We start from the raw sequence: 19176 nt of genomic DNA, 5'->3' as shown, positions 1-19176 counted from the left end.
TGTAAATTCTGCAGGATGACTGCTCACTGTCCTGTGAACAGGTGACATTTTTAGCTGCCATGCGGTGGACAATCCAAAGCCACAGGCAGAACTGGCAATGCTAAAACAGTACGGCCCCGATGTTCCCGACGCCACTCTGCAGAAGCTGGTGGCTGCCTTTGGAGAGCTGAGGTCCATGGCCGACCAGGGCACCATCACGTACCCGTATTCCACTCGAGAGGTGGTCAACATCGTCAAACACCTCCAGGTAAGAGGGACGCTGAGACATCCACAGATGATACACGTTCGTTAACAGTACACCACTTTTTTTTTCTCCAGTTTGGTCTCAGACTATTTTATTATTAATAATTCATGACAATTAGATGGCCGTAAGCCTTTACTGGAAAATACTTTAATAATGCAGGAGAGTGTCCTCACAACATAGCTGTGACAGGGAGGGGAGGCTGTATTCCTGCCACAAGTCAAACTGATGAGAACCCACAAACAGAGACTCACACAACCTTAACATACTGTTACAAAAGAATGGCAGTATAATCTGCAGTTATTAGAAGAGGTTTTTGTTCTGGTTCTGGTTCTGGTTCTGGTCCTGGTCCTGGTCCTGGTCCTGGTTCTGGTCCTGGTCCTGGTCCTGGTTCTGGTCCTGGTTCTGGTTCTGGTTCTGGTTCTGGTCCTGGTTCTGGTCCTGGTTCTGGTTCTGGTTCTGGTTCTGGTCCTGGTTCTGGTCCTGGTCCTGGTTCTGGTTCTGGTTCTGGTTCTGGTTCTGGTTCTGGTTCTGGTCCTGGTCCTGGTTCTGGTCCTGGTTCTGGTTCTGGTCCTGATTATAGCAGAAAAGAATCATCACCAAAGCCTGAAGTGTGCAGCTGCACAGGTTCCAGCTCAGTTACAACATAGTTGCAGCTGTTCTGAAAGGCCAGACATGAAGGAGGCGTGAAAAGCTGGCCGCCAGAGAAGGAAGGGATGTGATAATAGTTTATTTTCAGATAGTCTCTCCTGGAACACGCTCATAGTGTTTGGTCCTGCACAAAAAATGACAGAAATATTTTTGTAATTCGTGGAAAAAGGAAGTTTGAGAGAGAAGTTGAAACCCTGCTTATTCTTCCTGAAGAAATAAAAATACAACACATCCTTCCAACGCAGCAGATAGCCGAGAGCGATTGTGTTCAAGTTTCACTTCCATGTCCTTTGAAAATCCAGGATCATCAAATCAAAATGCTTCATGCTGAATGTCATTCTTGTTCTCTCTCCCTGTGGTTTCAGTCTGTATGAAATGGCCAAATACACTTTGATGGGAAACAGTTTGTTTAATTTATTATTATTATATATAATTCATCCAAGACTTCAGTAACAAAGTGACACAAAAAACTCCCCTGGAGACACAGTGAATGTTCAGCAGAGAGTACTGTATCCATGGTTACCACATTTATTCTCTTTTATTGCTTTGCTGTTGTAGTTTTATTGTTTGAGTAGTAAACAGCTTTTCCAGTCGTTTATCCATCTCCAGGCGCACAGTGTGGAGCCACAGTGTGCAGCACATGCTGTTCACATACACCGTTTTCCCCCTCTTCATCTTTCCTCCCATCATCATCATCAATAGACTGCTGTGTGCCATTTAGCTGCCAGTACCGTCACTTTGGAAAGGAAAAAAAAACAAGTGGTATTTTCAGCTTGTTAGTGTGAAAGATAAACCTGATTATTTTGAATGTATTTGCAGATGAGTGCAGGTTTCTCTGCCTCCTTGTGTCTTCTTCAGAAACGTGCACAATGTTTACATGTATTTATATAGACAAGGAGAAAATAATGACCAGAGAGCAGAACCACAGGGTGAAATTAGGGTCTGAGCTTGAGCTCAATAATTCAGTGCACAGGGACAATCCCTTATCTTTGATTTCCCCACTGGCCGCCCACTCCTGTCATTAATCACCACCATTATTGACATCTGGAGGAGTGGGACAGATACAGGATAATTTAGTCGAAGTCTGAATTGCTTCTTTCCAGGCAGTAGCCAGTGCACACTTTAATTACCATTTCACATTTGGTCATAATTGCACTTCTGTGTTAACTTTAAAACCCAGATCAATACAGCCCAGCGGTCTTTACATTTTATGGATGTTTTAGCTGTAACCAGCTGGTATGAGGCTGTTATTGATTCTGAATCAATTTATAGGACTAACAGTGTAAGTTCATAGTAACGTTTAGGTCTGAAAGTGCAATTATGGTCCTAATAATGCCCCAGGATCCAGGGCTGTTAAATCATCATGAGCATTGTGTCCTGCAAATGTATGCAAACAGTAGTGTCCTCGTGTTGCCTGTTTAATGGTCAGCAGGATCAGTTCAGTCTTTTCACAACAACAAAGCAGTTTGCTGAAAAGTCCACTGCAGCTTCATGGTCTTGATGCAGTGTAAGTGTCCATGAAGTTAATGCATTTAAAGGTATAATTAGTTTTCATTCTCGGACATAATGAAAGTTATCTTATGAAAATTGACAGCAACAAACAAAGAAAAATCAACTTTCGTTTTATCTGCTGGGACATTTAGGAAATCCATTTCTTCACGTCTCCCCAGCAGAGAGGGACTCACCTGAAGTAATCTGCATGATGTTTCCAAACATTTTAGTATCTCCGTAAAGATTTCCTCTTTGAAGCACAGCCTCCGTCTCTGCTTTTGCACACAGTGTCTCCATCTCTCTGTTTCTCTGCCTTTATTTACCAGAGTATTATTGAGGCAGTATAACTTGTATCTTTCTAATTGTGTCACAGAGACAGTAACACATGCTGTAACAGTCTCAGCAAGAGAGAAAAGACTTCTTTGCACTGTTGTGGTCAGAGTCTAGAGATGAGTTGCCTTCCAGATAGCATGTGTTATCCACACTCTGCCCCTGCACTGACCCGTGTAGAGAAACTGTAAATCTTTATAACTTTGCTTTCCTGACCTCCTCTGCTCTTTTTCCTATTCTTCTACCTACATGTCACACTCCCTGTTGTTTATCATTTTTTCTTATCTCCCTCATCCCTCCATCTTTTTCACCTTATCCTCCCCTCTGTCTGTCTCCCTCCTTCCTCCCCTTTTCTCCTACTCTGCTTTGCGTCCCAACAGAAATTCCCTGGCGAGGGTTTGGCCAACGTGGTGCGAAATGTCTTCGACTTCGACTCGTACAATAAGGACATGCGGGAGGTTCTGATCGAAGCGCTGCACAAGCACGGGATTCCCATTGGAGCCAAGCCCAGCTCTGTCAACCTGGCTAAGGAGTAAGGCATCAGGAGCACGAGATGCTATACACACACACACACACACACACACGTACAGTACATCCAGTATATATTCACTCCTGATAATAACTGAATGGACCAGAGTACAGTTAAGTCTTTCATTCAGTGATAGAACAGGTCCGATAATAATTATACCTCTACAGAGGACGGGGACACCTGACAGGGACTGATGAGGTGGTACAGTCTTAGAAAATGCATGCAAAGCAGAATTCTCACTGGAGAACCATTTTTCCTGGTCGATGGAACCTTTTCTCAGGATGACATTGGAAATCTATCAGAGGGTTCTCGTTAAGCGTGTTAAAGCACCACGGCTCGTTTTATACAGCAGCGATCATCATTTAGATTTTTAAATGTATCAGAAGCTGATATTCTCTTAGCATAACAGAAATTTAAGATGCTATTTGACACTTAACACAGTTTGACATCGCAAAAGCAGAAATTACGTACATAGTTTACATCACACTGATTTTTCCCATGTAATTATGTTGCTGTTAGAGAATGATACTAAGATCAAATTCACAACAAATTTACAAATCTTTTTGTGAATTTTGAGAAATTAAAGTTAACAAAACACATTATTTATATAATTTTTTCACCCTCCAGAGGTTCCATAGTTGTTCTTCTGAAGAGGCTTCTTTATGTGAATGCTTCTTCATGTTACTGTTTTAACTGTCTGCCTTTCAAAGAGCCTTTCCAGAAGCTTGTCAGCAGAAAGTGGCTTCTGAGAGGTCAGTGGTCCTCGGCAGAACCTTTACCTCTCTGTGGGGAACCCTTTTGGGTCTCCTCTGGCTGAGATTGTAACTTTTAGACGTCATTTACTGACTTTAGAGTATTTGTAACCTGTAGGAATGAAATCCTGAAATGCTTGAAATCGGCTGATGCCGTGTTTCAGACTGGATTAAACTCTGAGGCTTTCATGAAGTCTCCTCACTACTTCCTGAAGAGTTAAACGAATGGCTGTCTGCATAACTCACATTACCTCACCTCTCCCATAAGGGAAAGATCAGATTCTAATACCCACTACATTGTCTCATCATGTAAAGTTTTGGTTTTTAAATAAAGGAAAATATTTGTTTCTTCTGTCTCCTGTGGTTTCATTTTAACTTATCACGTTTTTAAATCAGTTTCATTTAATTCTCAACTAAAATCTTGAGAACCAAGCACGGCAGAAACAAGTATTTTCCTTCAGCAACTGCAAAATTGATTTCTATAAATGATCTGTTCCATTATGTCCAAGCTCAATGGGTCTTTGTGTCTTGTGGGATCCATGCTTAAGCGATTTAAAGCCCATCTTGAACAGTCTATGTTGGACTCGTTGCATTGCCCACAACATCTTGTATACTTAAAAGCACATATTTTGTCTCTTGATTTCCAATTTTGGACATGGAAAACAAGAACGCTTCTCTCATGTGTCTCGTTGCTTTTCCATTCATAGAAATATTTATGGTTAGAGGACTGTCCATCGTCCAACCGTGTTATCCTCTTGGAATTTCTGTATTTTGTGGTTGTGTTGTGTCTTTCACCCCACCTGCAGCCAATAAGACTGTGGCCACCATCCAGCTATGATTCATGGGAAGACTAGGAAACATCTGGCCATACACAACATGCTGAGCAGGGATTCACACAGGCGCACACTCACTGCATGTTGGTTTTAACAGTTATGGAGACAGTGGAGTAAAATCTAAGAAATCTTGTTCAAAACAAGAAAACATCTGAACACATTTAGCAGTGGCCACACTGATCACCACAATAAGATGAGTTCATTTTCATGTTACTCCAGATGCAAAATGGTGACAGTGAAACACACAAACATACAAAAACATTGATTTTGATAGTGTGTGACTCTGACCAGGCGATTGTCGCCATGTGACCTTCAATCTTTAGGCTGCCACTGCCTGAGGTTAGGATGACAGGATACTGGATAACAAACCAAGGTGGCAACGCTCGGCGCAAACTGCTCTGTCCCACTGAGACACACCCCATAGACATCAAGGTAAATGTTCCCGCAGGAGCAAACAATCAGCTGTCTCTTAAAATCAGACGGGGGACGCATGTTTGATAGCTGAGATGTTTTTTGAGCATCACTTTAAAACCATTTTCGGAGTTTCATAGTGTCGGCTTGGCGTCACTGCCTTTTCTGCACCTTCAGTAGATCAAAACATAAACAAGCAGCCCTGTGATCTGAATCCAGCCACTCTAACACGGTTACGCAGAATTTCAGCTATAAACATTAAACACCAGAGTTGTTTTCATACTTTGTAACTGTGTGTGAGAGTGTGTGTGTTTGTGTGCGCTGCGGTAACAGAGTGTCTTGTGTTTCCAGGGCCCCGTGTTTCTGCGTGTGCAGGGTTACCCCTGCAATAGGCAGGAAAGCAGGGCTTTGAGTTTCAGTGAAGAGAAAGCCCACTGGCAGATTCCCATGAATGAAGTCAACATCATCTGCGATGTCACCACCAAAGATGGTACGTACACACACACACACACACACACACACACACACACACACACACACACACACACACACACACACACACACTACCAACACTGACGCAGTACATTCACAGGACTCTGGTTCTGTGTTCATCTAGGGTTTTATCAGACTATTATATTGTTGAAGTCACATATTATGTAAGTGTGAAATAAATCAGAGATCCAGCCACTGTAACAGCTGTGTCACAGACGTTTCTGAATTAATTACAGCCTAACATTCCTTCTGTTCTTGTGTTGCAGATGTGCTGTATGTGGCCACGTGTAACCCCGTGTCCCTGTACTCCATGAAGGAGCGCGGGGAGACCATCCAGTGCATGGAGCTTTACGACATCTTTCCCAGGACCATCAGCGGTGTCTGGCAGCCCTTTGTCACCATTGCTCCTCTCGGGAGTCCTCTGGACGGACAGGTGGTGCTGCACGAGGAGCAGGTTAGCACACACGCACACAAACACACAAACACATAAAGACAAGCTTGTGTGACTAAACGATCACGCTGATTAGATTATGTTAGATTCAGTTACTATTTCCTTAATCCCCATGGGAAACTTCTGCTGCTGTCACAGTGGAGTCAGTGAACAGGATGTTGATCATATTTAAGGTACCCTGTGGAGTTTTCTTTGTAAATAAACATGTATTTTTCCATCACATATTTTTCACCAGAACATATGGTGTGTATTCTTTAAGAGTAGGAAACAGCCTTTACTGCCTATTTAAAGATCAGCTCGAATGGGATGTGGAAGGAGTGTCAGAGGGCAGTGGATATTTCCAGTTTTAAACCCACAAACCTCATTTAGAACTTCTGTCTGACAATATTTACACTGCTGATAGAATTACATATACAGTACATGTGAGTGTGTTATTGGTGTTTAATTAATATTTATGACTGATGTGACATCAGCTGTAAAGCTTATGGTTTAAATCTACCTTGGCATAAATATACATCACCTCATCCCTGTATACAGGCATACATGTCCTCATTCAGATGCTGTGAACAGGGTGCCGATAACAAGTAATCACACAACACAGGTGCTGAAAATACAATAAGGTTGTGGCTTTACAGCTGACGTGCAATCGACAGTGGGTATTGTCACCTTTTCCCACAGGAGAATATAAGTACTGTAAATGTCAGTTTTAATCCTGAGTTATGTGGAAACACCATACAAGACCAATGTGGAGTGAGGGGGAAGTTGTTAATAGTCTCAGTTTTATGTAATAAAACACTCACACACTGAGTCACAAAGGAATCATAGTTCTGTCTCTTCTGTCCTTTTTTACTGACGAGCAGAACAAGTAACGTGACACTTACGCAACACTGGTATTTCAGTTTTTTGGGGTTTTTTTTTTTTTTTGGAGGACGACCACAGATTCCTCACAGATTTAAAATAGCTGTTCACAAGTCTGTCGGAGTTTCTTAAAATGGCCGGTGGTTAGTGGTTGTTTTGCTGCTGAATCTCCGTCTTACCCCACAAGACCCTGGCCTATGACAGCAGAGCGTAAGGCAAGAACAATGCATGTTCACTGTTTCCTCCAACCCGAACACTTTACAGCTGGTGCATATTAGGCAAGAAGAGCATTTCTAAAAATACCGTGGTGATGATGGATCATGTTACGTCTGTCTAAAACTGAAGAGGTCCAGACAACACGAAGTTCATTCACAGGTCAACTGGTCTTCCAGAGAAATCAGGGAAACCATCATACACAAACACGCACACATATACACACACACTGTACACTTGCATACACATACGCAAATTCTGCTCACTATATATGCAAACATACATGCGCACACATACTTGTGAAAGCTTAACCAAAACATAATAAAGTTACGTTCATGGAAAAACAAACACACAGTTACATACACTGCTTACACTGACTGTAACACACACACACACACACACACAAAACCTGAGTGAAACAGCGCGACCCGTCAGAAGACACATCCACATGCAGGACATACACGTGTGCTCGCACATGTAAAAACTCCCTCCAAAGTCTGTATATTTATAGAACCAGGAAATGGGGTTTTCCTTCTGCGAACAGCTCGACCAGCCCTCGGCCCAGTAGTGTGTGTGTCAGGAATGGGAGGCCATAAGGAAACCATTAGTGTGGAGCAGGGCAGCCGGGGCCGAGGCCAGCTCCCCTGTGGCTCCTTCTCATAAAACTCAATTGAAGATGAAGCCTAGTGCGTCACAGACAAAAGCCTTTTGCACAGTTCACCCAACACACACTACACACTACACACACACACACACACACACACACACACACACACTGAGATATCTCACTGCTGAAATGAAGCTTATAAACACAGAATCACATATGGACATTAAGTCTATCTAAATTGAATTGAATTAACTTGCAGTGAAGTGTTCACATTAGCTAAAGTTAACTGGACACCAGCCTCATCCTGTGGGTTCCTTCTGGAGAAGAGCTCCCTCTGCTGGCTGTGGAGCAAAAAGTTATTCAGTTATTTTAGCTCGAGTCCAAATGAGTGGTGACAGTGTGACTGGTTGCACAGCAGTAGGCATGTGCACCAAAATATGGATTAGGCTCTTCTTCTTTCTTTATGGTGTAGAATAGAAATGAATGCATGAAGAACAAGGCAGAACTGCAGCAGCAGGATCAAACTATAATACTGTGTTTTAACGTAATACCACAACAAAAAGTGGAGCAAAGAGCAAATACAGAAACTCTTCCAAAGACCATGTCTGCCTGCACAAACACTTAAACTGTAGGAAATAAGAAGTGTCTCGGGCTCATTTAAATCACATTTAAAAATAGGAAGGATGAGAATTACATACCATGATGTTTATGCTCTATTCTCCAATTACTATTCAAAATTGTAATATTTAACCAGAGTCAAAAGAAATTTATAAATTCAATAATTTCCTGTTTATGTTCATGGAAATATGTTCCATGTTTCATGTCATCTGATTTCTATTGATATGACAGAAAAATAACCATCCACATACAGAACATAGGCCTGCTGTCTGGAGGTGTAGGCATATTCACTTCACTGAGTCCGGTCTTATTCAGCAGTTTTCATTCCACTTCCTGTCTGTCTTTCAATTTGTCTCTTTGCCAGAGTAACACAGTGCTCCATTTGGACTTGGTCACCGGCGCCGTACGGAGGCTCACGTTGTCTCCGGACAGTGATCAACCCGCCACCAGAGCTTCGAACTGGTGGAGCAGCAAGGAACAACAGGTCGGAGGTTTCAGCGTCTCCACAGGGAAATGTGAATCAGCTTGTGACTCTCGAATGCTCAGGGATCATCTCCACAATTTATTCAAGACATAGACTTGACATGTTATTTTTTCCCATGTGTCCAGGTTTACATAAGGACTCTTAAGCATCTGCGCTTTACACATTTGCTTTTGGTGATGAATTAAATTGCATTATAAATAGTTTTCAAGGAGTCGGAGCAGATACAGTTTGAGAAGTGAGAAGAATAATCACTGAACTCATCCTTTGAAAGCGATGTCTGAAGCTAACGTGTTGTGTGTATTGATTGTTTTGGGGTTTTTTTCAGGGAGGACATAAAATGTGCCGAGACTTCGCTCACAAAAACTGGCTTCTCTTCTATAAAGAGGACGGGTAAGCAAGTCTGCTCCAAACTAGATTATCCACAACACTGTTTAACTGGCACAGTCTCAGTCTCTGCTTGTGTCTGTGTTTGCAGGAACCAGCTGGAGGTGCTGGATGTGCTGGAGGGCCGGGTTCACTCCATCTCCCTTCCCATCAACCTGAAGTCCGTCTTCCTCGTGGCTGAGGACCGCTGGCTTCTGATCGAGAGCAACACCAACAAGTAAGTGACGGATCTCAAATCCCTCTCAAGGTCTTTTTGGACTGAATTATAATGTGATGAACTGTTTGTGTTCACTAAATAGGAAGTTCCTGCTGACCAAGCCCATGCATATGGCAGCTGAAGACTCTGGAGTGTGTCAGCTCCACAGCATCAGTGAGGACTCAGTCAGCTCGGGACATGGAGCCAGCTCAGGTATATATAACGATAAGGACAGTTAGGATGGACGTCCCACAGCTCTAAACAAAGGTTAATAGGGCTTTTATGTTCCATCCCGCTGCTCTGTAGCACTTATTAAAGACATTATATCGGCCAAAACCAAGCAGATGGACATACAGAGAAATAGACTGGTGCCCCAGGCAGCCATATGTCTGCCCTTACAAGACCTCTTAGCTAATCCGTCAACCGGCCAAGTGAGCCATGCATGTTTCAATCAATATTAAACATTCATATCGCTCTATGTCACAGTTAGTGTGAACAAAATGTGAAGTCATGAGTAATGTCCAACAATGGAGACTGAATCAGTCCATGAAGGTCAGGAGGCACTGTAATACTACAGTAGAAATACGAGCGTCTGAGAGCGTGGACGCAGTGAGCTCATTGATGGGCTGCGGATCACTCTCACCGCTGCAGGACTCCTCAGACCTCACAAGGGCAGCGTCTGGAACATTAACCAAAGTGTTTTCTCTCTCTCTCTCTCTCTCTCTCTCTCTCTCTCTCTCTCTTTCTTTCTTTTATTCAACGATCTTAACATTTCTTCTCTTCGTGTCCATTTATCTGTTCCTTCATCCTCCCAGCTGAGGTGTCTGTGCCCCAGACGCTGTCCTCTGAGCAGCTACCCAATGAGAACCTTAGTGCCGCTCTGGACCAGAAGATTGTTTCACCTAACCGCTTACTGGCCGACACCGGCTCCTTTGCGCAGGTGGTTGTGGGCTTCCCAGACCTCATGGTGAGACTTAAAGAGAAACTGGTGACACTTGTGGGTTGTCGTTTTTTGGGACACGTAAAGTCAAAATAAATATTAGGTGTGTGGTATGAGGAATGGTGTACTACCTTCTCTGTACAGTTTATATGTCCTCACTATGTTTACATACTGTAGGTTTCCTCTGTGTCTTCTGTTTTACTCTTATACACAAAAAGAATGTGTGGGTCTGTGTCTGTGTTGACCATGCAGTGGAGCGGCAGCTCTGCTCTCAGCCTAATGTTTCTCTGAGAAGAATTAAATGAGTAGAGAACATGAGTCAAAGTTTTTATTGATATTTTTCTCTTGATTTCTGTTTTTGTCCAGTCTCCTAATGAGGTATACAGCTTTAAGAGGCCCGTTGACCTCTCAGTGATGAAGAGCAGCGAGAGTGGGGCCCACATGTTCCTTAGAGGTGGGCTTCGGTCCAGCTCGGCCAAACAGGCAAACTGTGTCAGTCTGCTCTCAGCCAATCAGGTGGTCCGAGCCCTTCCACCCAACAAGGTGCCACTGAGGGAGATCTACCCCAAAGGTCAGAGTGAGGGAGAACATGCATTTTGTCTATGCCAGAGCAAATGAATTCAAACAAAGAAAATTTTTTTTTTTTTGTCCCTCAGACGTCACACCTCCAATGACTGCAGCGTACCTGGAGGTGACAGATCTGAACTCCAAAAAAGTCAAATACATTCCTGTCCCCAGGTAAACACAGCACACCTTTTCCTTACTGTGTCTAAGAACATTATCTTACATCCTGTAGCACCAGCTAGTGGTCAGAGACAGCATTACGTTTAGAAATGCAAATTACTAAAACATACTAATACATATCAGTATGTTTTATTAGTATGTTTCTAAAATTCTTATGCATCACCAACGTGATAACAAAGTCCTTTTTGTTATCAGGGTAAACATCAAAATTCAGATGATCAGGGTCATCATGATAACTTTTTTGTTTTGGATTGACAACATAATTTACACATTAGAGGAAATTTTAAATGGTTAAAAAAAATTGTGAAAGGTTTGGTGTTTTTTTTGATGACTTCTCTGAGTGACTGTGTCTTGACTTGGCAGGTCAGTGACCGTGTCCCCTTACACCACCTGGTTGTCCAAGGTGTCCGAGTCTGACGTGATAATAGCTCCCCTGGGTTCTGGAGGCGTGGTCACAGTGGACATGGGTGGATACGTCCGGCTGTGGGAGACAGGACTGGACACCCTGCAGCGATCACTGATGGAGTGGAGGAATATGATTGGGACAGAGGATGGCAGGCCCGTACAGGTAACATCGCAACTTAAAATACTTGGTGATGTGGATGTTTCATATAAAAATCTTGCTTTCTGGAAAACCTCCGTCTGTTGTATTACAAAAATGAGAGAACTGTCTAATGGGTAGAACAATCCTTTGAGAAGTTCCTCTCAACGCCACTAGGGGGCAGTGCTACTTTAAAAACAATTATTGTGAACAGAATTAGAGCTGGAAGTCGCCCTGCATACTTTCCTCACTCTGACAGAATATATCTGAAACATTCCTGACTTGATGCTAACCGGAATATTTCCAGGCACGGGCTTTATGGTCCGGCTGTACCCGTGGTGGGTGTTTATGAATGGCTGAGCATTGTGCTGGTGATGCAATAGTTTTGACCCGTGGTATGGGTCAGAACATTCGGACCAGCATACTGAGACACCATTGTTAAAGTGCCCACATGCACACAGACGGATGTAAGGTCCATTATCTGCAGGTCTGTAGGTTGTGCACATGGCAGCGAGAGAGAAGACTCAGCAGGGACTGAAAAGAGGACATGAGGGGACCAATCATAGAACTGTATAATGTACATCAGCAACTGAACACCCAGTCTTATATATATATATATATATATATATGTCTGTATGTTCTTAGACACATATTCCCATACACCTGCACACACAGGACCTCTTTCTGGCCTAGATTCCTCAGTGGTCAGGTCCTCTTTGATGGGGCACCTTGAGTCCAGTGTAGGTCAGACGGACACAGACTCTCCCTGTGTTGGCTCACTGCAAACAACAGTAGCACTACTGTATTTAAACATACCTGCCTCAAAGGCTGCCTGTATGTCTGCTCGCAAATATGCTACTTTATCAAACTGTTTACTCAGCTCACCTCCCTGCGAGCTCACCTGTTTGAACAGGGTACATGTGCATTACCTGTGTGTTCTCATTACCTGTGTGTTTTCATTACCTGTGTGTTTTCATGAGGCTTTTGACCAAAAGTATGAATTCGGAGGAAGTAAAAGAAATCTTCATACTCACCCCTTAAATTATGTGCGTCATCGGTGAATAACAGTTCATTGCCTTTGTAATACTCCTGTGCACACGCACACACACACACACACAGTATTTCTGGCCCACCACACAATGGGCTGTGTGAGTGTGTGTCTGAGTGAGTGTGCAGGCAGGTGTGTGTAACTGTCTTGTCTTCAGTACTCAGTTGTTCCCCCTCATCTGTCTGTAGCTTAAGTCTTACAGCACTGTTGACAGCATCAGTACACACGCACACAGATGCACAGGAGACATCAGTCAACTATCTACACACACACACACACACACACACACACAGATGCACAGGAGACATCAGTCAACTATCTACACACACACACACACACACACACACACACACACACACACACACACACACACACACAGATGCACAGGAGACATCAGTCAACTATCTACACACACACACACACACACACACACACACACACACACACACACACACACACAAACCTCATGTCCGGCCGATTCTGGTGCCAAGCAGGTGTCAGCAGGTATCCCGCATAATGTCACCACATTCATAGCAGTTCACTCTTATATATCCAGTCACTCAACCTGAGACTTAATTGAACAACACTGTCATTTATAGACCCATGTGTCAGTGTCTGGGTGTTTCACCCTCTGCTGCTCTGCTGGGCCTCCTGCCTCCCTCCCTGCAGGCAGCTTTGCTTTATTAAATTTTAATTTTTTTCACACCTGGATTCACAAACTAAAACAAATAACGTAGACACTGTTGCACATGTTCCAACGCTCATGTGCAGGCATGCATTTCTACCAACACACACATTAGCCTGCACCCAAGTTCACACAGGGGCACACATTTACTCAGAAAAACACACTTGAAAGTGGGCTCATGCACACGCGTGACTGCACACACACACACGCACGTGCACACACACACACACACACAGTTGCCATCACTTTTAAATCACTGTCTTTAGGCGTCCAAAGGGAGAATCAGAAATTTATGAGGCTATTAATCCTACAAGACAAGGCGTGGACCACAGATGAGAGACAGAGGGAGAGACACTGGTTAAAGAAAAGAAAGAGAGAGGGAAAGAACTCGCAGAGAGAGGAGGGTGGGGGGTGGAGACATTGATTCCCACAGTCATAAAAACGTTTTCTGTCCCACACTCCCCGTGCTTCTCAGGGTGAATGTGCCATATCTATCTTACTGCTTACTACTGGGACCTGTGGCAACAGCAACATAGCAACTGTTACATCCAGGGTTTACGTGATGTTTTGACACGCTTCAGCCAAATACTGTAAACTAACACAGTGTCTGTGACGTCAGCCATTAGTTTGTGTAGTGTTGTTTTGACCGTGCATCATGATCTTGGCATGTGTTTGGAACAGAAAACTTTCATATTTCAGCTGCGGGACGGAGCCTGAGACAACTGTCCATCAATCAAAGCACCCAAACAAGCCCAGCGCTGCTGTCAGTACAGTCACAGACAGTTCAGTCCAAGGTTTCAGGTTTTTTCCTTAAAAAGATACCCTGTGTTACTGCGCAGATTATTTCTCATACAGTTTTATCTTATTGCTGCTAATTTTTATTATTTCATCTTTATTTCTGAGAAATAATGACTCCATTATCTTTACATGGTGGGTTTAAATACTGCAGCATCTCTGAGTCTCAGCTGGCGCTGCCGTGAACGTCTTTCGACAGAGAGAAATAAAGGAATGTCTCGTTTGAAGAAGCGTGGCAGAAAAGTTGTCTCCCAGATGTGGCAGCCGTCTTTCGCAGTGAGAAGCTGATAAAAAGACGACGTTTTTCCAGCGTCTTTAACGCGTGTGCGTGTGTGTTGTTTTAAACAATCAGTCACTGTGGCTGCTGCATGTGCAGTTTGTCCAGACTCTGTTACTATAGCAACCTCAACTGGCACTGACCATAACAGTTTAAAGTTTAACCTTATTACATCCACCATTTTGTCAGATCTGTGTCCAAACATAATTCCCAGCCACTTCATGACTGTTTGGAATTCAAGCATTGAATCATTTTGTTCTCCCATCAGTTACGAGCTGACCACGTTTTCCATTATTCAATATTCTGAGGTCAAAACAACCTCATGACGACTTATGTTCCTGTTGTTCCAGCTGTTTTATTTTTACTCTTGTGGACTCTGTGTGTGTCTTACTTCCTATGAGGACTAAATATGTGGTTTTACTGATGATCATTGTGTGAGGGACAACTTTAGTTACTGTGTTAATTCACTTTTAACACAGTCTAACTCTTGGTATCTCATCTTTGTTTCACATTTAATCATTAACACTGAATTTGCATTATTCTTACAGTTTCACAGTTGTTTCCAGTAAAACTTTATCCTTTATTAGACGAATGGGTTTCAGATCAGATGAGTGGAGACAAAGGAGACTTTTTACCAGGCTTTAGCTGTAGCACTGTTTGCATCAGACCCTCCCTCACTTTGCAGTCTTTACAGAGACCTCACAAGGCATCAGGGAGGAGGCATCCCACATGTCTGCTGAAAACACACTGGAGGCAAACCACAAGAAGGATAATTTAGCATTAATCACTGCACATTACACTGACAGATGCTCGTATATCAGAAGGAACGTGAGGTTTCTCCTGTCGGGTAGTCTTCATGTAGTTAGTAAAGCTGATATTCCTCCTGTCGCGATCCCTGCTGGGCCACAGTAATGTGACACACGGAAACACACACACACATACACACATGCACACACACCGTCTTGTAAATGCAGTGCACAAATGACTCACAACCAGAGCAGGAACCTGAACTGAGTGTGGAAGCTCTAAAAGCTGCACAGATCCCAAAATGGACACGTGTGGTAAAGTGTCACTCATCAGTTTTCTAAACCCTAAAGTGGAGCATTAGTCACCCAGAGGACAGTCCATTACCAGCATGAAGACACATTCATGAATTACGTTGTCACTAGCAAGAGAGTTTTATCTATATACGGTGTGATGACGGGTGGATTACTGAAACAAGCCCGTGTTCAGGAAACTGCCGTCCTGATAGCTGGACTTCGTCTCTGATGGACAGATTCACTGAGACAAACAGACGCTTGTGAAAATGTGCATCAGGGCCCAGCAGATGCCTGATCACTGATGGAGGTGGTGCTGTGTTGGCAGGGGAAAGAGTGTGTGTGTGAGTGTGTGTGTGTGTGATGTTTATTGAGTGATGGTATTCATATTCATAAACACTCAGTCAGAATGATCTCTTGCCAGCACAGCTAAGCCACATTCCCGTGCATCAGGTGCACACCCTCGTTTCCCAACATGGGCCAGGCATGCGTGCAGCAAAGCTCATGTTCTGGTGCCATTTTTTGCTCTATGTGCTGTGCTGTATGACTCATACACGGACACGTATGTATTCGTGTGTAATCAGAGAGCGGTCACATGGCGGAGGTGAGCTCCTGAAGGTGAGCTGCGGTGACGCAAGTGGCTCAAACCTCTGACCCTTTACCTCAGCTCAGAGCTATGGCACCGGGCTCTCTCTGGTTACTGAGGTTAACACTGGTTAGCACTACAGGAAGTGAAAGCTCCGAGGTGACCCCGCCATCCCTACGGTGACGGGGGGGGGGGCTCTCAAACATGGGTTAGGGTTGCCAGGTGTTGATGCAGAGGTGAAAAACAGAAGGTTAGGTGGATGTTTCCTGGATAAACATCACATAAACGCACATTTTGTAAATTTAGTGTGAATCTGCTCGAGCAATAAAACATATTGTGTCCAACTGACGACTAACGACACTTACAGTAGATCCACCGTGTAACCTGGTTCCCACACTGATCATTATCTTCTAATCTGACCTGGTGTGCGTCGGGCTGACCGTCCTAATCCACACTAAATATAGGTGAGAGCTGACACAGCAGCTTCGTGTATGTGTGAGAGCAGAGCCTGAGCTCTGAGTTCCACCGTGCGTGTCGGTTTGAGGTGTGGACAGCGGAGGTGGTGGCGGGGGATGGAGGGAGGGAGGGAGGGAGGGTGCGTTCTCCTCAGCTGGACTGCTGCTCCTGCCAGATAAGTCTCGCTTTAACTGCCCAGACTAAGGCAAGCCGAGCAAAAATGAAAAACAGCAAAGATAATACAGTACCTCACACACACACACACACACACACACACACACACACACACACACACACACACACACACACACACACACACACAGAGTTTTCCACAGTTTACAACAAAACCTCACCCCCCACAGACCACTCAGATTCCTGCAGTATGTAAGAATTCAGCTGAACTGCAGGGGACACACTTAGTCTCCCACTGAACTCCCCCTTTCTGTCCTCGCTCCCTCATGCATGCCAGACTCTGGACGGCCGCCCTGCCTCGGCGTGAGAGCCGGCGTGCTGATTTTGGCTCCGATGGTTCCACTGAGATGGACCTAAAAATCCAAAGCTGTAGCGTCTCTGGGTCTGCGCTCCTTCTCTGTCCATCACCCTCACGCTAATGGCTTTCTCACATGCTAATTCAATACGAGAACACAACGAGGTTTCAAGAAAACAGCAGAATCTTGTGTACTGTACCGGTACATTGGTGGCAAACTGCAGCTACAACTCAGTGTGTTTTCTCTGAAGCCATTCACAGGGACTGGACACTTACATCTTTTGTGAATGTTTAAAACTGATCCACAGGGAATCTCTTGCGACTCTCCTTACAGATAACCATCCAGAGGGACAGTGGCCTGGATGTCTCAGCCCCAAAACATGGCAAGATTGACGCCAACAATGCTCCTCATGTTGGGGGAAACCAGTGGGCAGGAGGCACAGGTAACCAGTATTTCTCACTGGATCACCAATACTCACAAATTCCATCTGTCCAAAAATGCTGATGGAAATCTGTGATGACATTTAACACACATATTACTGTGACTATGTGAAAGTGAACTGGGTGTAAATCCAGTAGTCTACAGAAAATAAAGAGACACCAATTTTGATTGTTTTAGTAATTTATCATAATAAAATATAAAATTTCTTTGGGTTTTTTTTACTGTTAGAAGATATTGTGTTATCTGAGGTGCCTCCAGAAAACGTGACTGGTTCATCCCTAATCAGATGTTTCTCTGTAGGTGGCAGAGATACAGCAGGGCTGGGTGGCAAAGGGGGGCCCTATCGCCTGGATGCAGGACACAAGGTCTACCAGGTTTCCCAGGCCGAGAAGGACGCAGTTCCAGAGGAGGTCCGCAGAGCAGCCCGGGAAATGGCTGAAAAGGCTTTCAAAGAAAGGTTGGCTGCATTAAATACAGAAAAAACACTGATCACATGCTAAAAAGTCCCTGAGCGGTGTAGGAAAGCACGGTCAATCCTGAACTAACCCCTATCCAAAATTAGTTCACTACACAGGTGGGAAACTGTGGAGGCTTACAGATGTTTTGGACTGAGTCTTTTTCCACCTTGGAAACCAGAACTGAAGTGTGTGTGTGTGTTTGGGGGGGGGGGCCTTTTTGATTTGGCTATTTGTTGTGTTTCCTGGTTGGTCGGCCATCCCAGGTACGGTGCTCCATCCTGGGCAAGCATCCACCAGCTGCACTGCCCCGGCTGGATGGATGAACGCAGTGGTACATTCCTTTGGGCAGTGTGTGTGTGTGTGTGTGTGTGTGTGTGTGTGTGTCTGTGTGTGTGTCTGTGTGTGTGTCTGTGTGTGTGTCTGTGTGTGTGTGTGTGTGTGTGTGTGTGTGTGTGTGTGTGTGTGTGTGTGTGTGTGTGTGTGTTACACACATTTGCCTCAGTGTGAAGGGTTGAGAGGGCAGCCCTTTCACCAGTGCGACCATGAAGGCCGTCTCTGTTCACGTTCGCTTCAAACAGGCTCGTTCTCTTTACTTTCTTTTCTCCCCCGTCCCCCTCGTGCTCCCCCTTCTCCCTCCCCCCTTCCCTGCATGGCTCTTCTCACACACAGGCTGCTTTCACACCAAGAAGACAACCTCCCTGACTGTCCTCTCTCTTTATCTCCTCTTGTTTGTCTCTTCTCTTCTTCCCATGTCACTACCCTTTCTTCTCTATATCTCTTCTCTCTTTGACACCTTGTCCCTCTTTCCCTCCCTCCCTGTCCATCAGTGTCCCACTAAGCCCAGAGAAAATCTTGTAGCTACATGCTGATACCCTGCTTCCAAGTAGATGTCATTTATTTGACAGTCTTAAACACAGCAGATGAGCACACACACATCTACAGATCGTATGTGCCTGCTCTGTCTCCATACCGTCTCATTCACTGGTGTGTGCTCACAGTCTTTTGTTTACTTAGCTTTAGGTTAAGCATCAATCAGACTATGAACCTTTCCTTAAACCCTCGAGCATGCGACACACACAAGCAAAAACAGGCCTCAGGTATGCCCCAAACATGAAACACCCTCGTGAGCATGTTCACAT

General features: G+C 44.3%; 1 protein-coding gene across 1 annotated transcript in view; it reads left to right on the top strand.

Moving 5' to 3' along the window:
* Positions 1 to 19176, top strand: part of vwa8 (von Willebrand factor A domain containing 8) — a 51838-nt gene that overhangs the window by 21502 nt on the left and 11160 nt on the right. Inside the window, exons 25-39 of the mRNA XM_041056621.1 lie at positions 42 to 247; positions 3094 to 3245; positions 5151 to 5259; positions 5590 to 5728; positions 5997 to 6184; positions 8842 to 8961; positions 9287 to 9351; positions 9437 to 9562; positions 9645 to 9754; positions 10357 to 10508; positions 10848 to 11052; positions 11138 to 11219; positions 11589 to 11793; positions 17472 to 17580; positions 17880 to 18036. Of these exons, the coding sequence (XP_040912555.1) occupies positions 42 to 247; positions 3094 to 3245; positions 5151 to 5259; positions 5590 to 5728; positions 5997 to 6184; positions 8842 to 8961; positions 9287 to 9351; positions 9437 to 9562; positions 9645 to 9754; positions 10357 to 10508; positions 10848 to 11052; positions 11138 to 11219; positions 11589 to 11793; positions 17472 to 17580; positions 17880 to 18036 (2125 nt within the window). The remainder of the gene's footprint in view (positions 1 to 41; positions 248 to 3093; positions 3246 to 5150; positions 5260 to 5589; positions 5729 to 5996; positions 6185 to 8841; positions 8962 to 9286; positions 9352 to 9436; positions 9563 to 9644; positions 9755 to 10356; positions 10509 to 10847; positions 11053 to 11137; positions 11220 to 11588; positions 11794 to 17471; positions 17581 to 17879; positions 18037 to 19176) is intronic.

This window comes from Toxotes jaculatrix, chromosome 15 (assembly GCF_017976425.1).
Source record: "Toxotes jaculatrix isolate fToxJac2 chromosome 15, fToxJac2.pri, whole genome shotgun sequence".
Taxonomy (NCBI): domain Eukaryota; kingdom Metazoa; phylum Chordata; class Actinopteri; family Toxotidae; genus Toxotes; species Toxotes jaculatrix.
The sequence above is the reverse complement of the archived record's forward strand: the minus strand, read 5'-3'. Positions and strand labels throughout refer to the sequence as shown.